This window comes from Pan paniscus, chromosome 11 (genome assembly GCF_029289425.2).
Source record: "Pan paniscus chromosome 11, NHGRI_mPanPan1-v2.0_pri, whole genome shotgun sequence".
Lineage (NCBI taxonomy): Eukaryota > Metazoa > Chordata > Mammalia > Primates > Hominidae > Pan > Pan paniscus.
The window spans coordinates 44,470,818-44,491,749 of NC_073260.2; the positions used below are offsets into that span (position 1 = coordinate 44,470,818).

Consider the following 20,932-nt stretch of genomic DNA (forward strand, 5'->3'; position numbering starts at 1 on the left):
ACCTCCTCCCAGACTGAAGCAAGGCCTCCCCAGTGCCATAACATCTGTCACACGCCCTGTTCTCTGCCTCACAGCCTCCACGCGAGTTTGTGACTATTTGTTCGACTACTAGACTTAGTTACTGTCTCCTCGTTGGATTGAAACCATCTGAGATCTGATCCCTGGTATGAAAGAGGATCCTCATTTTTTTTTTGAATGAATGAACGCACATTTAATTGTAGACTCATTAAAATCATTCCTTTTAAAGATAATATTCACCTTTCCACCAAGATACTTCCAAGTTGTTAAGCTCTGCCTCTTTTAAATCTTAACGTATTATACACTACATCATATGTAAAAGTATGTAACTATATACCTGCTCTCTCCCTCCCTTTTGGAATTCTAGAAGTTATGAAAAGATACAGTGTTACACACACTGTTAAGGAGCTGGAAGGCCAAGTGCACCCCTCTCCGACCCTGTGGGTGGTGTTGCAGACGGGGAAGTAGTGAGGTAGGGAGGGAAGGAGGGGTTGGCTTTGGGAGGGCTGGAGGAAAAGGGGACTGACTGATTTTCTCTTCCTTTCTTTCCCCCTATTGGTCGCTCACTGGTGCCCCTCGTCCTCCCTAGCCAAGGGCAAAATGAAAGGCTGCTTAAAAAGGCAATTGCTATTTCAAAACAGAAAAAGTTCATGGAGGGAAAGAGGGCTTATGCAGAAAAAGGGCTTTGAGTTCATATGAAAGATGATGGCCCTCTGTGTGATTAGCAGGCAAGAGAAGGGGAGGGGACTACCTCTCTAGGTCCTCCAGGGTCCCAGACTCAGTGGAATTACCGGGCAGACCTCACAGAAAGGCCTGTGCCACCATCGCTGGGCCTTCCACTGTTTCTTAGTGGTCATTTTCATAGCATCAGCTTCAGCGCAAATGGCCAAGTCCCCCTGTAAGCTATGAGAGTGTGGGAGTGTGTGCATGCATGGATGTGTGCACGTGTATCTGTGTGTGTGTGGTGGAGGCAGGGGAGACTTGAAGAGAGGAGGAAGCTCTCAGAGCACCTTCTATGAGGTCATTGTTCTTTTTTAAGCTTTATTTACCTGGGAGAGAGGCTGGAGATTCCCTTAATGGGCAGTAGCAATTTGCCAGAGCAGTGGGGCTAACTGACCAGCTAGAGAGAAACACCAATGAAGAAGGTCCGAGAAGAAAACAGGCCTGTGCCTCTAAATCAGGGCAGGTGACATAGAGTACTGCAGAAGCCTCCACAAGCTCTGAAAGCCCAGGGCTGCTCCGGGTTGCAGGCAGGAACCTGACCCCTCCACCAATGAACTATCCTCTCCAGGGGCATGTCCAGCAGCAGATAAGGTGGGGACAGTGCGTTCATACCCACCAAGAATAGGCCTTCCACTGGGCAGCCTTGCTTTCAATGTACTTTATAAAATCTGTCTTACCTCCATCTTCACACATTTCATGAGAAAATAAAGCAACTTCAAGCTTACTTGTGCACAGGTAGGAAAGTGTCCTTCACTGGCTTCCTTTCCAGCCAGAGAGGGATGTTTCTGTGCCCAGAACCCTGAGCTCAAAGCTCCTTTCATCCATCCTTCAAGCGATCCTCAGGAAAGCCAGAGCAAGAGGCTGACTTCTGGGCCAGGCACAGTGGCTCACGCCTGTAATTCCAGTGCTTTGGGAGGCTGAGGCAGGAGGATCACTTGAGGCCAGGAGTTCAAGACCAGCCTAGGCAACATGGCAAAACCCTGTCTCTACTAAAAATAAAAAAATTAGCTGGGCATGGTGGCATGTGCATATAGTCCCAGCTATTTGGGAGGCTGAGGTGGGAGAATGGCTTGAGCCTGGGAGGCAGAGGTTGCAGTGAGCCGGGATCACACCACTACACTCCAGCCTGGGGACAAAGTGAGACCCTGTCTCAAACCCCCCAAAAAGAAAAAAAAAAAAAAAAAGAGGCTGTCTTCTGAACTGAAAACAAGTCTCCACCTTTCCCATAAGATATTTAAAAGGACGATGCAGAATTTGGAAAGGACTTAGAGAGAGCAATAGTGACGATCAAAAGGGGAAGAGCCCACAAGGGAGGTAAAGGGAACTGAGGTTAAATATCCCAGAGAAGAGAAGTCCGAGGAGCGACTTAATTGCTATTTTTGAGTGATTTTACAAAAGACAGTGAACAGCTGTTGTGCATCAGCATGGGGGAGTGAATATGAAGACACGGACATAAATTTCCTTTGGGGAATTTTCACTTACAGATGCTTCTCTAGGGGTGGCATGGAGTGGGGGCTGGGGAGTTGAGCCCTGGAATGTTATTAAGTGAGGTCCAAAGTCTTCACCAGAGAAGACTGAAAAACAGGCAACATTCTCTATGTGGCGAACATTCGCTGGATGGCTGCTGGGCAAAGGTTCTGTGGAAGGCTGGGATGGGAAAACCCAGGGAGTGACTGTCGATTAGGGATGTGTAATAGACACCAGGCAGAATGCTACCAGTGCCTGTAGAGATGATGGTCCTCTAGGTGTTGAAGAACCACTGCTGCAGGTGGGATAGGTAAAACAGGACAAGAGGAGGTGCATCAGGAGAGGCTTCCTAAGAAGGCCATGCATGACTGGGTCCTGGTGGGGCAAAGCCAATAGAAATGGAAGAAAAGCACATCGGGGCAAAGACAGCAGGAGCAGGAATGCCAGTGCAGTAGTGTGCAGACTCCGTTCAGCTCAGTGGGGCTGGCCTCCAGAATGAGCTGAGAAAGAAAACAGGGGGTCCTGCGGGGACTCTGCAGTCCCTGCTACCGGGCCCTGCCTTTGTCAAGGAGGCTCTGGAGCACAACTGCAGAGGGACACGGCAGAGAACTGAGTCAAGGAAGAAAAAGCGGAGAAGAGGCTGGAGGCAGGGAGACCACACCAGAACTTGCAGAATGTTTCTGCAGGAGGCAATGAGAGCGGCCCACATGGATGTGGCGTGCAGGGGACGGATCTGCAGGGCAGCACTGAAGCAGTCCAGCTGCAGGGTTGGGAGACACTGTGCAGATAGTGGGCCCCAGGAATCTCTGCAGGATGACTTTCCGTAGGAAGTATGTGGCTGCATACAATTTGCCTGTGCCACAGTCTTCGGCCAACTCAGAGGGTTAGTTCATTGGCAAATTCTGCTTTAACATAGTTAGTACTTGCACACACAGACACTATTCTACAGTGGCACTAAAAGTGAAACAAATAAAAAGTCCTCTATCCACTGCCAAGAAAAGGCATAAAAGTAGAAGCTACTGCTTATTGAACACCTACTGTGTACCAGACACAATAGACAGAGTATCATCTATACTTGACAATAACTGTGCAAGACCAATATTATTATTATTACTTATTATTATTATTATTATTAGAGACAGAGTCCCACTTTGTCACTCAGCCTGGAGTGCAGTGGTTCAATCTCAGCTCACTGCAACAACCTCCTCCTCCTCCAGGGATGAAACGATCCTCCCATCTCAGCCTTCCGAGTAACCGGGACTACAGGCATGTGCCACCACGCCCGACTAATTATTGAAATTTTTTATAGAGACAGGGTCTCACTATATTGCCCAAACTGGTCTTAAACTCCTGGCCTCAAACGATCCCAGCCTCCCAAAGTGCTGGGATTACAGGCATGAGCCACCACACCCAGCCAAATGACCAATATTATTGTCTTAATCTTACAGACAAACAAATACAGGTTCCAAGAAATTGAGAAATGTATCCAAGGCCACACAGATGGTACTTGAAGAGCTGGGATTTGAACCTTTGGTGCGTGGCTATGAAACCCCAGCTTTTCTTTCCGTGCTAAACTCAGGCTTCATGACACATGGGTTTCTATTATGGAACTGACAAGCTGGCAGAAGGGGTGGGCCTGTGCCTGCTCCAAACCATGCCGACTTCCCCCTCTCACTAATCTCTCCTGCTGAAGACAGCCTGGCTCCTGCGTGGTTGCCCTGTTTGTCAACCCTTCGGTTACATTTCTGAAGAGATCAGGAGACCCTTGGGAGGGGCAAAAGTGTGAGAGCAGGAGAGCTCATCAGTGAGCTGCATCCAGAGGCAAAAGGCCCTCTCCGTGAATGAAGAGAACATGTGTTTTCACATCACTTTTCTTTGGAAAGGTTCGAAGCATCTTATAACCATTATTCATTTCTCATAATATCCCTGTGAAGTGAGTGTCCACTGTTGTGTGGCTTCTTAGCACAGGAGCATAGGAGGACTCTGACCCAAGTCAGCAAAGGAAAAAAATCCAGATTTCTAAACTTCCAGTATCAGTGTCGACATCACACTGCATCATGCCCTATTTGGGGATTGTTAATGTGGAATAAGATGTTAAATTATGAGAGAAAGATGAAAGCATTAATTCCAGCTGCTAACAAAAATTTTTAAGGTACTATGAGTGGCCTTATCTCCCAAGGAATCATGGGACACCATAGGACAATGTTTAATTTTCAGCAAAGAAATGGACTAATATGTTGCAGAAAGAACATAGCATGCAGGTAGCTCAGGGAAGAAACAGGATGTAGGTCTCAGGAAGAAAGATGACATGTGTGCAGATTCTGCTGTTTGGAGCATAATTATTGAAATGACACTGCAGGTGAATTTTTAGGTCTGGGATTGGATTTATACAGTGGTTAAACTAAAAACTGACTTTTTCAAATCAAGATACTCAGAATCCAAGCCAACGGTGAATTTTTTCCCTCTGAGGTCATGTGGCTTAAATAATCGCAACAGACAAGCAGAAGCATTTCCACTTAGCCAGGACCCAGAACTTACAGGAAATTACTCTTCTGCATGTCTGATCACTATGGAAATTGATTTTATACAGAGAGCTAAAAGTACACAGACCCATGACTGCGAGTCCTGCGTATCCGTACTAGTGAGCGCGGACTTTCCGCCTCAGTACTGAAACCCAGGCCTTAGCCCTGGGCCTCCTGGGTATGAGGAACAGCAGGTGGCTTTGCCCTCTGGCTGGCTGTTCCCTGGTGCACTCCCACATCCTATAGGGCGACTCTGAGTGTCAATGGTCTCCAGTTCCTCGGAGCTATAAATTTGGTCACACTTAGTTAACACGGCAGAGGAGAGAATATGCTGACCACCTGGCATGATACTGGTTAGAAAAACAAGCTGTGTGTAAAGCCAGAAAGTAACCAATTGTTCATCTCTTTACGAAGTTAAAATAAATCAACAGGCTTGTGTGAAGACGGTGTTGCCCATGCCTGTATTTGCTCGCTCAGTTGATTTCCAAGGTGGGATGACAAGAATGGGGATTATAGGACGGATCTGCTACTTGTGCCTATCAACATGTTGCTTGATCAAGAGAAATGTCTTCATCACTTTTGGCTCCTGTCTTCAGCTCTTGAGATCCTAAAGATCACAGTCTGTCAGTGCCTCTGAAGGGAAGCACACAGCCCCAGCAATTTTCACATGAACTAAATGACAGACTTCAAGAATTGGGAAGTGCAGCTAGATAGAGGTAAGGCAGCAGAAACTGCAGAGCTCAGGGTCTGGAATGGAAAATGCCCTTTTCTGGAATTCAATTTACATCTGTGTCGATGTTTACATTTAGTTTACATGTTTAAATTCCCTCTCTACATGTGAGTGGATCTCAAAGCTGTACAGAGTTACTTATTTTCTTCCTTTTTTTTTTGAGACAGGGTCTTACTCTGTCTCCCAGGCTGGCATGCAGTGGTGCAATCTCAGCTCATTGCAGCCTCAAACGCCTGGGCTCAAGCCATCCTCCCACCTCAGCCTCCCGAGTAGCTGAGACTACAGACACGTACCACCATGCAGGCTAATTTTTTGTATTTTTGGTAGAGATGGGATTTTACCATGTTGGCCAGGCTGGTCTCCAACTCCTAAGCTAAAAGTGATCTGCCCGCCTTGGCCTCCCAAAGTGCTGGGATTACAGGCATGAGCCACGGTGCCCAGCTGATTTATTTTCTTGATCAAAACAATTCATTTGTGCTTGGGTAGATAATAAAGATTGCTGAGGTCACACTTATAAAACAAGTACTGTGTAGCTCCGTGGGGGAGGAACAGTATTAAATTAAAACAAACACAGGAACATGCACACACAAACACAGTAACTGATGGGCAAGGAAAGAAGTGGCAGCTGTTACTAACACTGGAACACCAGGCAGCAAGGACACTGGCATAAGGCGTTCCACGGGGCTCTTTCACCAGGAGAGACTGCTGCTCAGGATTGTCTGGGTTTTCTTCTGAGCCCTTTTAGTTTTACCTGACAGCATCTTTCTGCCTTCCAATGCTCGCCCCTTTCACTCCCTCTGCCCCATCCAGACTCCCCAAACATCTGCCCTCCTGCATTTCCACTGCTACTTCAGAGTGTGACTTAGTGGCTAAGAAAGAAAGGTCGGACTCAACTTTCACAACCAGTCAACCAAGTCTTTTCTGTGGCAACTCTAAAGTATGCCTTGGCCATTATTTACTCTCAAACCCACCACCACGGTCACCGTCCCTGCCATAGCTCCACCTCTCCAGGTCTCTTGATTGAACCGCTCTATTGGTTTCTAATTGTTTTCCTGGCTTCCAGTCCTCTCCGCCCCAATCTCTCTGCCACACTGCCCTCGGCAGGTGTCTTTCCAATCTGTTGACGGCACTGCCTTCCTTAAGCCCGTTAGAGGTACAGGTGCCTGAAGGCTCAGAGCTGGGACTGATGGACCCTCTCTGTGTCCCCAGGACTCTGAACCTCAGCAGAGCACTTCCTACATGGAGTCATAATGACTTGTTTCTGTTTTGTCTTCAGTAGTCGGCTAGGAGCCTCCTAGGGCTATTCATGGGATTTATTCCTCTAGATTCCCCAGTGTCCAGCCCAAAGCCTGGTATGGGAGATGCTCAATAGAGAATGTTGAGTAAATCAAAGCAAGAGAACAATGCAAAGGCAGTAAGGCCTAGAGAGTGCCGGCCCCTGAACACTGACAGACTGGTCTAATCTGAAAAACCTTGCCTCATCAGAACAGTTCACGTGCCTAACAGATGTGCCCAAGGATCAGTTTGCAACAGAGGCCAAAGATTAGAGGCTCCGGGGGGTAAGTGTGGGGCCTTTGGAGACCTAGATAAAATTGGTACAATATGTCGCATAACTAATAGGGTAAACAGTCTGTTTTAATAGCTGAACTAGATTCTGAGATTAGTTAGCAGGCAAAAAGATTTTGAATTTCAAAATATATTCTGGTATACCTGCTGAAATCAATTCATTGTAAAAATGAAATCTCCTTAGCTTTTAAGGAGATTTTTTAAAAAAGAAGCTTAAGCCTGCTAGACAAAACATGATCCTAACCGGGAGAGGTATCCTATCAAAAGGCATGTGATTGGTGATTGGGGGCCACCATTAAGACAGGGACACTGCTCTTAAGTTCCACAATTACAACAACAAAAGTCTCTTTGTGGGCTCAGTGTGCAGCCTCAATAAATATTCACAATGATAAAATCCAGGTTCCCCCAGAGCCAGAGGGCTCAGGGGCCATCCAAATGAACTCCATAACCTTATTAGGAAGAGGATTAAAAGAGAGACCTCCAAAACTAAAAATGCACTTTATTGCTTCAGTGAAAATTACTATATTTATGCCCTAAGAAGTTCTTTTGAAAGAATGCATAGTCACCACTCAGAAACAGACTTTGGTAACAGTCTAAGAAAGTAATACACCATTTCTATTAATTTTCTTTTTTTCTCGGTTTTAGTTCCTAAGGAAACTGCTTCATTCTGTGAGAGGACCTGAAAAGTTATTCCGGGGTAGGTACGAAGAAAAGGAAAAAATATATCCTGCAGGTAAACTGTCTTCTTGATCTTAACAGCCACATGTGATGGGATTTTTGCATGAAGAAATCCCATATGTCTGGTTTTTTTTTTTCAAGACAGCAAATCTGAAAACATTTCAGACCTCCCAAAACAAGCCACATTTCCTTTGAGCAGCCTCCTGAAACACTTAGACAAAGTTTTATCCAGGGAGACTGCACGGGGCCTTGGAAATCTTGGCCAATTTCTAAGGCCCCACGCAATCTCCCTGCATAAGATTTCTTCAGCATCAAAAGGAATGAACATGAAAAGGTAGAAACAAAGAAATTTATCAAATATGTGTATGTTAATCCTTTATGATGCCTGGCTTGCTTTATGTGTGTGTATAGTGGGCATAAAAACACAGTTAGTGAAGTAAGATCTACTGTTTGATAGCACAGTTGGGTGTTTAAAGCTAACAGTAGTTTGTTGCATTGTTCAAAATTGCTGGAAGAGAGGAAGTGAAATGTTCCCAACATAAATAAGGGGTGGATGTCTGGGGTGACTGATGTCCCAGCTGCCCTGGTCTGATAATTCCACATGGTATGCATGCACCAAAATACCACATGCACCCACAAATACAGACCACTATTAAGTATTGAAAAACCTGACTAACAATAATACTTCCACTATTGAAGAAAGAATTTGGAGCCATTCTGAATGGAAGGTGAAAGAGAAGTTTACACAGAAAAAGCCAAACAAAAACCCAATGCTTAGAACAAAACCTCCACGTCCTCATGAGCCCTGGATCCTCTCCTGAATCTGCATGTCATCTCCTCCACCTAGTCTGGTAGCATAAGCCCTGACACTGTACCCTGGAGACACCCAATTCACACTGCCTATAAGACAGGCTCATCAACATGGAGGTTACTGGCCCTGCATGAATCTAAGTCTATGTCTGTGTCAAAGAATTCATTTCCACACTTGGAAATCTGTTCCATGCATAAAAACATAGCTAAAACTGTCGGTCAGAAATGAGGCAAGCAATGTTAACTCTTCTTCAAAAAATGTTTAATTTCTCAAGATGCCTCCGTTTAATGTTTGAATACCAATTTTGCTATTAGAAATTATGTTGGCCAGGCGTAGTGGCTCACGCCTGTAATCCCAGCACTTTGGGAGGCCGAGGCGGGCAGATCACGAGGTCAGGAGATCGAGACCATCCTGGGTAACACGGTGAAACCCCATCTCTACTAAAAATACAAAAAATTAGCCGGGCGTGGTGGCGGGCGCCTGGAGTCCCAGCTACTCGGGAGGCTGAGGCAGAAGAATGGCTTGAATCCAGGTGGAGCTTGCAGTGAGCCAAGATCGTGCCACTGCACTCCAGCCTGGGTGACAGAGTAAGACTCCTCAAAAAAAAATAAAAAAAAGAAATTATGTTTCAGGGTATTCACTTTTTAACGCCTAAATCAAGATAGGAAATTAGGAGAGGGATGGAATGAGCGTATTTTAACCCCAAACATTGGTTCTAAGACCCCTCTGCAAACCCTGTCGGTGGTCAGCCAGCCTAAAACTGGATACCTCCAAAAATGAGAATCTCCCTCCTTCCAGGGCAGTGAGCTGGTGCTGAGCAGTGTACTGAAAAAACACGGGCCACATCCAGATGGGCCTAATTCCATCTATGCTGTTTTGCTTGCTGAGTGATCTTGGAGTCTCAGTTTCCCCATTTGTAACAAAGTAGATAAGAGCATAGGTTCTAGAGCCAGACTGCTTGGGCTAAAATCCCAGCCTGCTGCATACAGCTGTGAGATCCTGGGCAGCTTACTCAGCCTCTCAGTATCTTGGTCCTCTTGTTGGTATAATCGGGATAAAAACATCATGGACCAAATAGTGTTGTTTTGAGGATTAAATGAGTGTCTGTATGTGCTCAACTTCAGTGTTGGCTTATAATAATCACTATCATGATGATGCTGAACAGCACTGTAGTAAGAGTTAAATGATTTCTGTATCTAGATCCTGGATCCAGTGCCTGATACACAGAGGATTATAATTTATCTACACCAATCATTAATTGAACAGCTACTTTTAAAACATATGCTAGCTCCTTTAATCCTCTCTAAAACCCTGATAGGTTAAAAAACTAAAATTTGGGGGGATTATGTGACTTGCTCCAAATGTCACAGTTAAGAAGTGGCAATCCCAGCACTTTGGGAGGCCAAGGCGGGTGGATCACTTGAGGTCAGGAGTTTGAGACCAGCCTGGCCAACATGGCGAAACCCCAACTCTACTAAAAATACAAAAATTAGTGGGGTGTGGTGGCACACCCCTGTAATCCCAGCACTTTGGGAGGCTGAGGCGGGCGGATCACCTGAGCTGAGGAGTTCAAGACCAGCCTGGCCAACATGGTGAAACCTTGACTCTACTAAAAATACAAAAATTAGGCATCGTGGATGCCTGTAGTCCCAGCTACTTGGGAGGCTGAGGCAGGAGAATCACCTGAACCTGGGAGGTGGAGTTTGCAGTGAACCGAGATCTTGCCACCACACTCCATCCTGGGTGACAGAGTGATACTCCATCTCAAAAAACAAACAAAAGAAGTGGCAGAGCTGGGTTTAAAAATCTAGGAGAGCCTGATTTTACATCCCAAGCTCTTACTACTATACTACATTTTTTCTTTTAATTAAACGGTATTTCTTTGCATTAAGCCACATTAACTAGAGCTATCCTGAGTTTTCTAACCTTCCTCTCCTCCATTCTTTCCGCAGCAGCAAAGGCCACAGATTGCGCTTGGCTTGCCTCCCGTATCACTTTCGGGGCTCCTGAGTTCGGGGATCTTCAGTCGTGCACACTGGCTCCCAATATCCACTGGGGCTCATCCCAAAGTTTGGCTGATGATCCTGTACTCCCACTGGCAGAACTAGGTCCCTGCCTCTATTAGACAGAAAGACTGAGCTTTCTAGGCTGTGACAAGCCAACCAATGGCAATGTCATTTTTAACATTAAAACTGGGCTCTTAATTCCTAAATTGGTCCTTACCTTTTTTCTTCTGGAATGTTCTCCAGTAGCATTTGAAGGAAATCCTGGGATTAAAAAAAGCAAACCATTAAAGATGTCCATCAATAAATAACTCTGCCTGGAACCATGCCAGAGGCTGAGTGCTCCCAGCTACTGACAGCTCACCTGCTAGAGAAGCTAGACCTATGCTGACTTAAAAGACTATAGACTCAATTTATTAATTTCCCAGGGTTTCAATCGAATCATTGAAAGAGATCTGTTTTGTAAAAACCAAGAACACATTAAAAAGTGGAATGTTTATTATTCTGACCTAATCCAACAGTCTATTTTGTTTTGTGTTTAGCCATTTTCAAAAGGCTGGCCATCAAGTAAAGCATTATCCCTCTCTACTCCCCCATCGCCTCTAATTCCTGAACCTTCCCTAGAGATTCCTGTACTCCTAGAGTCTAGGAACTAACTGCAACTCTCTTGCGTTGCTCTACCAAATGGTAAAGATAAATATCAAGATGATAAATATGCCATCAAGGAACAAAGATGTCCACAACTCCAAGCATGGCTCACAAGCCCCTGCCTCCATCTGTAGCCTCTTCTCATGCCCTTGTACAAGTCCTCGGTCACTGGACATTTGAGATGTTTAGATGATAAGTTTTTTAAACCTAAAGGCATGGCTTACACACACATACACACACGCACATTTTATTTTCCTTTACTATGGAAAATTTCAAGCACAATCAAAAGTAGACAAAACTTTCACATACCCATCAATGCACAGCCCATCCCGCCCTATCCACTTTCCCTCTTCCTGTGTTATATAGAACCAAGTCCCAAACATTACATAATTTCATCAATAAAGGTTTTAGTAAATATCTCTTATTTACTCTTAAAACATACCACAAAAGCATAAAGACCTAAAAAATTCGAATATGAATGTTCGTTTATATTTAATTTGTACTGTGAATATTGTGACCCCCTTTTCCAGCCCATTTCATTCTAGAATCTTGATTTGTTCTTAACTAGGGTTGTCAAATAAGAAGAGATGCCCAGTAAAATTGGGGGCATAACTACATTAAAAAATTATTCGCTATTAAACTGAAATTTGAATTTTACTGATTTTTCTGTTCTGTATTTTTATTTGCTAAGTGTGTAATCCTAGTGTCAACCTTTCCTCATCTGAAGATTTAATAAGATATACTTTGTATACTTTGGATAAATACAGAACATGAAACAAACAAGAACAATATTTAACTTTCTTGGAACTTGATGATAATGAGTAACAAGTAAGATCTATACTTGAAGTTTTTATTTTAATAAATAGAAAATAATCTTTTAAAATGGGTCTGCCCAAACATGACAGACAAGAGTCACTCCAGACTAAGCCCTCCCAATAGAACCAAGTCTGCAAATACAGACTCCACACAAGACTCTGCTGACACCCATTTAACTGCAGACTGAAGCCTACCAGTAGAACCAAGTCTGCAAATACAGACTCTACACAGGACTCTGATGACACCCAGTTAACTGCAGACCGAAGCCTCCCAATAGAACCAAGTCTGCAAATACAGACTCTGCACAGGACTCTGATGACACCCAGTGAACTGCAGACCGAAGCCTCCCAATAGAACCAAGTCTGCAAATACAGACTCTACACAGGACTCTGATGACACCCAGTTAACTGCAGACCGAAGCCTCCCAATAGAACCAAGTCTGCAAATACAGACTCTACACAGGACTCTGATGACACCCAGTGAACTGCAGACCGAAGCCTCCCAATAGAACCAAGTCTGCAAATACAGACTCTACACAAGACTCTGATGACACCCAGTGAACTGCAGACCGAAGCCTCCCAATAGAACCAAGTCTGCAGACACAGACTTCACACAGGACTCTGATGACACCCATTTAACTGCAGACTGAAGCCTCCCAATAGAACCAAGTCTGCAGATACAGACTTCACACAGGACTCTGATAAGACCCATTTAACTGTGAAATGGAAGCAGTAGCACAGATCTTCACATTACAGAACAGCTAGAATTACAGAGGAATAGAAATCTGCAAACCATTTGTATGACAAGGTGCTCTTCTTCTATCATCACACAGAAATACAGCTACCACTACACTAGTGAAGCTGGCTGTCTGATTTCTACATGTTCATGGGTGGTCACAGTCCATTTCTTCCAGAGACAAAGTCTCCCTATTAAAAGCATTAATGAAATATTTATTTCTTGTAATGTCTGTTCTCCTTCTGAGACTTTATTTGTTTATTGCTGTTTGACGTGAAATAACAATACAAACAGTAATAAAACTAATGTTTAAAAAAATGGACCACGCAAAGAAAATGAGAGCGTGGGGACAACCCCAAACTGACTGATGCCTCACAACTGAAGTCATTCCTTGCACCTGCAGTGGATATACAGAGAAAAATACCAAAGGAAACGAGCAGTATTTAGAATGCAAAGAATTATTTGTGCTTGAGGTTCTTAGTTATCATTTTTATTACTTAAAAATTATTTTGCAAAAAAGTTGAATTAGACATTTATCACAATCTAATATATTATTTTATAAATTTAATATCTTAATAGATAACTTTGTAGATTAATTTCTCACTGGCTTGTGGATAGGATTTTTGATTCTTAAAAATCCAAGTCCTTGTAGGGGCCGGGTGCGGTGTCTCACGCCTGTAATCCCAGAACTTTGGGAGGCCAAGGCGGGCAGATCACAAGGTAAGGAGTTCAAGACCAGCCTGGCCAACATAGTGAAACCCCGTCTCTACTAAAAATACAAAAAATTAGCTGGGTGTGGTGGTGGGCACCTGTAATACCAGCTACTTGGGAGGCTGAGGCAGGAGAATTGCATGAACCTGGGAGGCGGAGGTTGCAGTGAGCCGAGATCGCGCCATTGCCCTCCAGCCTGGGCGACAGTGAGAGACTCCGTCTCAAAAAAAAAAAAAAAAAAAAAAAAGTCCAAGTACTTGTAATGATAACTTTTTACTAAGTTTACTTCATTATCTCCTTGTAGCCTATACTAATTTATCCTATATTTGCCTGGTAATTTATGCTCAATTATATGGGGGGAAATTACATTAACTCAATGGCAACGGGGGGAATTTAATTGCATGAGAAGCAGGAAATTCAGAGTTAACCTTAATTCTGCCCTTTTGCATTTTCCAGTTACAATTGGATCCTTCTGTACAGGATTGCAGAGCACAAGTATCCAGAATTGGGTGTTGAGTTCAGGGTAAGCGCAGGAGGCCCCGGAAACCCTGCTTCGTGTTGAAGGAAGATGGTTGTCCTGCCTCCCAGTGGGCTGTGATCCTGGAGCACCTGCCTCTTCCTACCTCAGAGCTCAGGCCTGCAGGCAACAGAGCAGTGAGCTGGAGGCTGCCAGCGATGCTGGGGATGGCAGGCCCAGGGGATCGCAAAATCCTAACACCTTGGGCATCTCTAAGACATGGAGCTGCATTCCCACAGGCTATGGGAATGTCTTTCTATAGCGTTCGATATTCTTCTGTTCTGTGTTCCATCCCATTCAAGATAGCTGGTCCCATCCAGGCAGTCTCTGTACCATCTATCAATGGAATTAACCCACTGGCCCTTCTTACTCCTGTCATAGATTCCATCTTTAACCATGAAACACTAGTTCTCCTGTTTCTTTTCATAAATTGGCATATACCTCTAAAGTGGACTTATGACAGAAGCTTTTTCCACTTTCTACAGCACAAGAAAATAAAAAGAAAAATGTCTCTTATGATTATTCCTTCCTGCACCACCTCTTTTCAATTCTTTCATCTGTCTTCTTTCTTTCCTACAGTGTATTGGCAGTTTTGTGAAAGCAAATTATAAATCTTATTTGGACAAGGAAGACTTTTTTCATAGCTGATTCTAGAATAATTTGACAAAGTTAGCTAGCAACAAATAGTAGGGGCCCCAGCTTGTCACCTCTGCAGTGTGCCTGAAAACAAATTAAAACCAAAGCCCACCCCCACTCCCCAAAATCTATTGATTAAACAATAAATTTATTTAAATCTATGAAGGGGATGAAATTCTATCTGGACCCTTGGCGATGGTTACAAGCCCACACTCCAATCAGAAAATACATTCCTTTAGAATTTTTTTTTCATTTCCTACTGTCCTAATAATCTATATGCCAATCAGGTCCATCGCATACAGCTTGTTTTGATTAACAACTAACAACACTAAATTAAACACTACACATTTTTGAAAAACTAACACTGATTTTGGCACATGGCTAATTTGGTAACTATTTTTTAGTCCTGGTGAAAGCATTCAACAGAAAGCAGGTACATGTAGATTCTACTGGATAAACTGATACTGGCTTGACTATTACATGGGGCTAGCAATTTCTGTCAAGTATTTTATGAATAATTATCATGTTCATGGGGAAGGGGTGGGAGGTAGTAGAGGCAAAACAAAATATTGAAGGAAGGACAGGATTGGCAAGATAAAAACTGAGAAGAAATGAAATTGTCAGGAAGAAGTTATTGTTACACTCAAGAGAGGGCTTTTAGTGGGGGCTACAAAGATGATAATATTGGCCGGATGCGGTGGCTCACGCCTGTAATCCCAGCACTTTGGGAGGCTGAGGTGGGCGGATCATGAGGTCAGGAGGTCGAGACCATCCTGGTTAACACGGTGAAACCCCATTTCTACTAAAAAATATAAAAATTTAGCCAGGCGTGGTGGCAGGCGCCTGTAGTCCCAGCTACTCGGGAGGCTGAGGCAGGAGAATGGCAGGAGAACGGCGTGAACCCGCAAGGCAGAGCTTGCAGTGAGCCGAGATCACGCCACTGCACTCCAGCCTGGGTGACAGAGTGAGACTTCGTCTCAAAAAAAAAAAAAAAGATGATAATATTGAAATGCTGGACAGGGAGGGCATTTGGAAGGGAAAGGATTAAGATGTAAACTGGAAAAGGAAGAACTTTAGGGACTTCTGAGTAAAGAAACTGGATCATAGACCTTCATCATCAATAACTAACTAGCAATTTACACAAAAACACAAACCATTAAAGTAATTAAAAATGTAACCAGCAGCATTCAAACAAGGACAGCCTCATGGCATAAACTTCAAGAAGATGCAACTAAGGAAGAAATCTAAGATTCAAACACAGCTTCTAACTCTCCCTCTGCACCGACCCCCAGCCTCATGCTTAGCAGTAGCAGTACTGGTGAACTGCACAAACCCTGCAAATTCTCACAAATATCCACACATTTGGGAAAAAATAGGAATATCTTTGTCTGTCTTCTTTTTTGCCTGTGGAGGGGCTGGAAGTGTTTACTGGCAAGAGATGAGTAAAACGTGGGAAATAAACAACTGAGGATGACTCTCTTCGGTGAACTGCTCATGTTCTAGGGCTGTCACCTAAATTGGAGGAACAATATTAATTGAGAGGGAATTAATTAATATTAACACAGTGGGAAAAAGCTGCACCCATATTAGGTCACAAGAATCTTGGCAGGGGACATTTAACAAGTTTTCAAGAGCAGCACAGCCACATTTTCCCAACAAAGGCTGTATACAACTCCAGTGGAGCTTCTCTCCTCCTCCCCTGTACACATAACATCCAAGTTTCAAACTGTAGCTCAGAGGGAGAGAAAAACAGGCATAGCACAAGTTGGAAAAGGAATCAAAGATAATGTTCCAATACATATGAGAATAAACGAAAGGTCAGGAGAGTGCTACCCAAGCTGAGAATGAGCAAAAAGAAACGTATGGCAACCATGCAAACTAACACAACAACAACTCACATAGAAAGAAAGCAGCATAACACATAAAAGATAAGGAATCCCGCCTTGAAGAAAACATAATCCAAGGAATAGAAGAAAATTCTCCATGAATACTTTACACTATAAAATAAATTAACAGCTACAGAAAAAATAAAAACATAAATTTGGTAAAATGAAAGCTCAAAGATAAGTTGACAAAACAACAAAATGAAATGAACATAGAGATTTCATGGCAAAGGTAATAAATTAAGGACCAGTACAGGAGCACTAATAGAAACGTCAAGGAAAAGAACAGACATTAAGGAAAATAACACTAACAATAAAGGGGTTGCTTCGGATTAATACAGGTCATGAAGAAGAAAAAGATAAACGCAATTGGAAAATAACAGGTATAGAGGACAAGGATGACATAACACAAGGAAAACTGGTAACCTTGAAATCCAGAACCCTGCAAGGGGGAAAAACGAATTCAAAAATACAATGAAGACATACTTATTGAAAGAGGAAAGAATAGAATCTAGGACTAAAAATAAAAATGCACACTATTTTTCCAGGGGGAAAAAAGATAGAAAACCATAGACACCAAGCCATTTCCTGATAAAATTACTAAACTTCAAAGATAAGGAAAGAATTCTTCTGTCATCTAAGAGGCAGAAAGGGGGAAAAGTAGGATGACTGCAAAAGTTTCCACAGCAGGATTTAATGCCAGAAAGCAGCTGAGCCATGTCTAAAAAGTTTTGAGGGCATGAAAATGTGACCCAAAAATATTATATCCAGTCAGTTTATAATTCAAATATAAAGAAAACAGGCAAGCATTCTTTTTTTTTTTTTTTTTTTTGAGACAGATTCTCGCTCTGTCGCCCAGGCTGGAGTGCAGTGGCGCGCAATCTCGGCTCACGGCAAGCTCCGCCTCCCGGGTTCACGCCATTCTCCTGCCTCAGCCTCCCGAGTAGCTGGGACTACAGGCGCCCCCCAACGCGCCCGGCTAATTTTTTGTATTTTTAGTAGAGACGGGGTTTCACCGTGTTAGCCAAGATGGTCTCGATCTCCTGACCTCGTGATCTGCCCACTTTGGCCTCCCAAAGTGCTAGGATTACAGGCGTGAGCCACCGCACCCGGCCCACAAGCATTCTTACGCAGTAAGAACTCAGAAATAGAGCCTGTGAGTCTGCAACGAACACAAATTTGGTAATGAAATTCAGCCAGCAAAGAGCTGAATCAAAATAAACTATTCATGAAAAAAGGTAAAATAACTGGTGGTAAATACTGAAATCCTTTAACAAGCCAAGATTACACAACTGTGAAAATTATGGTTATAGTCAATTTTGTAAATGAAATAAATCTTAATATATAAAAATAATAATTAAGAAAAATTTAGAATTAAGGGGAAAGTAGTTAAAGTACGTAACTATTTAATTCCTCATCTTTTTTTTTTTTTTCCCTGAGATGGAGTCTCGTTCTGTCCCAGGCTGGAGTGCAGTGGCGTGATCTCGCCTCACTGCAACCCCCGCCTCCTGGGTTCAAGCTATTCTCCTGCCTCAGCCTCCTGATCACTGCAACCCCCGCCTCCTGGGTTCAAGCTATTCTCCTGCCTCAGCCTCCTGAGTAGTTGGGATTACAGGCACTCACCACCAATGCCCGGCTAATTTTTGTATTTTTAGTAGAGACGGGATTTCACCATGTTAGCCAGGCTGGTCTCGAACTCCTGACCTCATGATCCACCCGCCTCAGCCTCCCAAAGTGCTGGGATTACAGGCGTAAGCCACCGTGCCCGGCCAATTCCTCATCTTTTACAGTAGTGAATAAACTGATGTTTTCTACAAATGGAATATATAGGTAAAGGGAAAAAATAACTTCAACCTCTTAATTCTTTTATAATAATGTTTCTTAATCATAAAAAATTCTTTTAGAAAATAATCTTTCTTACATTTATCTTAAGTTTGGGAAGTTATCTCCACTTTAGTTGCTTTTTCATTCATTAAATTCAAGTAAAAGAAAATTTAAAACACTTCATTAAAATGCACATATAATATAATCCTATTGTTATAAAATTATTTCTGTCCAGTGACATCAATGTCTGTATACACACATATGCCATATATACATACATACACAGATACATGTATATATATCATGTATAACATATAAACATTGAGGGATAAATAGTATGATTTCTGGAGTGTCACTCACACAATATTAATTATAGGTATTTCTGGGTGGTGGGATTTTGAGTAATGTTTCACATTCTTTGTATTTTTCTGCATTGCTTATAATTTTTTATAATGAGTATATGCCAGGTGGAAAAGCAATAATTTCCAAAGTTAATACAAAGCTACAGTAATCAAGACAATATGATACTAGCACAAGAATAGAAATAATGATTAATGGAATCAAATTGGGAGTCCAGAAGTGAATGCTTACATTAATGATCAACTAATTTTTGGCAAGGGTACCAAGGCAATTCAATGGAAGGAAAGAACAGTCTTTTTAACAAATGGTTTATGGGACAACTGGATATTCACATGCAAAAAAAAATTAAGTTGGACTGTAATCGTCACAACATATATAAAAATTAATTCATCACACCTGTAATCCCAGCATTTTGGGAGGCTGAGGTGGGTGGATCACGAGATCAGGAGATCGAGACCATCCTGGCTAACATGGTGAAACCCTGTCTCTACTAAAAATACAAAAAATTAGCCAGGCGTGGTGGCGGGCACCTGTAGTCCCAGCTACTAGGGAGGCTGAGGGAGGAGAATGGTGTGAACCCAGGAGGCAGAGCTTGCAGTGAGCCGAGATCGCGCCACTGCACTCCAGCCTGGGTGACAGAGCGAGACTCCGTTTCAAAAAAAAACAAAACAAAAACAAAAACATTAATTCAAAACAGATTAGAGGACTAAATATAAGAGCTAATGCAATAAAACTCTTAAAAAAAAATAGGAGTGAATCTTTGTGACCTTTAATGAAGCAACAGTTTCTTAGTTATGACACTTAAAGCATAATAAACCAAAGAGAAAATAGATACATTGGACTTCATCAAAATTAAAAACTTTTGTGCTCTAAAGGACACCATCAAGAGAGTAAAAACACAAAACATAAAATAAAACAAAATATTTGAAAATCATATCTCTGATAAGGGACTTATATCCAAATAAAGTAGTCTTAAAACTCAATAATAAAAGACAATCAAAATTTTAAAATCAGCAAATAATCTGAATAAACATTTCTCCAAAGAAGAAATGGCCCATAATCACATAAAAAGTGCTCAAAATCATTAGCCATCACAGAATGCAAATCAAAACCATCATGAGCTATAATTTCACACCCACTAGGATGGCAATAATAAAAAAATCCAGAGGGCATTAAGTGTTGGCAAGTGCGTGAAAAAACTGGAAGCCTTGTGCATTTCTGGTGGGAATGTAAAATGGCACAGCCAATATGGAAACAGTATGGCAATTCTTCAACAAGCTAAACATAAAATTATTGTATAACCCAGCAATTCCACTTCTGGGTATATACTGAAAATAACTGAAAGCAGGGACTTGAACAGATATTTTATTCACTAATGGTCACAGCAGTATTATTCACAATGGCCAAAAGATGAAAAAAATGCAAATGTTCATGAAAGAATTAACAGGTAAACAAAATGTGATATATACATGCAATGGAGCATTCAGCTTTAAGAAGGGAAGAAATTCTGGTACATGCTGCAACATGGATGACCTCTGAAGACATTATGCTAAGTGAAGTAAGCCACATACAAAAGGACAAATACTGTGTGGTTCCACTTACATGAGGTACCTAGAAGAGTCAAACTCATAGAGACAGAAAGTAGAATGGCGGTTGCTGGGGCTGGGGGAGGAAAGAATGGAGGGTTATCATGATGAAATATTAATGGTATGGGAGATGGATGGTGGTAATGATCGCACAAAAATGTGAATGTACTTAATGCCACTGACCTGTGAACTTAAAAATGGCTAAAATGGTAAAATTTTTTTGTATATTTTATTACAATTAAATGAACATTAAAATAAAAAAGAATGAAGTACTGATACATGCTATATGAACCTTGAAAACATTACGTTAATAAAGCTAGACACAAAAGTTCTCAAAGCATATGATTCTTTTATATGAAATGTCCAGAAAAGGCAAATCCATAGAGACAGAAAGCGGATTAGTGGTTATGTAGGGCTGGGGGAGTAAAAATGGGGAAATGACTGCTAATGATTTCTTCTGGGTTTGGTGAATATGTACTAAAATTAGATAATGATGACGGTTGAACAATCTTGTAAATATACCAAAAACCACTGACTTGTAGACTTTCAAAGGGTTAACTTTATGGTATGTGAATTTTATCTCAATAAAGTTGCTATGAAGAAACATGAAGTTTTTCAAAAGAGATAAACGGGCTGGGTGTGGTGGCTCACACCTGTAATCCCAGGACTTTAGGAGGCCAAGGTGGGCAGATCACCTG

General features: G+C 42.4%; 1 protein-coding gene across 16 annotated transcripts in view; it reads right to left on the reverse strand.

Moving 5' to 3' along the window:
* Window positions 1–20,932, reverse strand: part of AOPEP (aminopeptidase O (putative)) — a 429,169-nt gene that overhangs the window by 171,631 nt on the left and 236,606 nt on the right. For 15 of the 16 annotated variants that reach the window (XR_010109119.1, XR_010109118.1, XR_004673384.3 and 12 more), the window contains one exon: window positions 10,739–10,782. The exons of the other annotated variant lie outside the window; for it this stretch is intronic. Coding sequence is in view for 11 of the 15 variants with exons in the window: in XM_063594308.1 (XP_063450378.1) it covers window positions 10,739–10,782 (44 nt within the window). In the remaining 4 variants the exon portion in view is untranslated. The remainder of the gene's footprint in view (window positions 1–10,738; window positions 10,783–20,932) is intronic. 16 annotated transcript variants of the gene reach the window in all.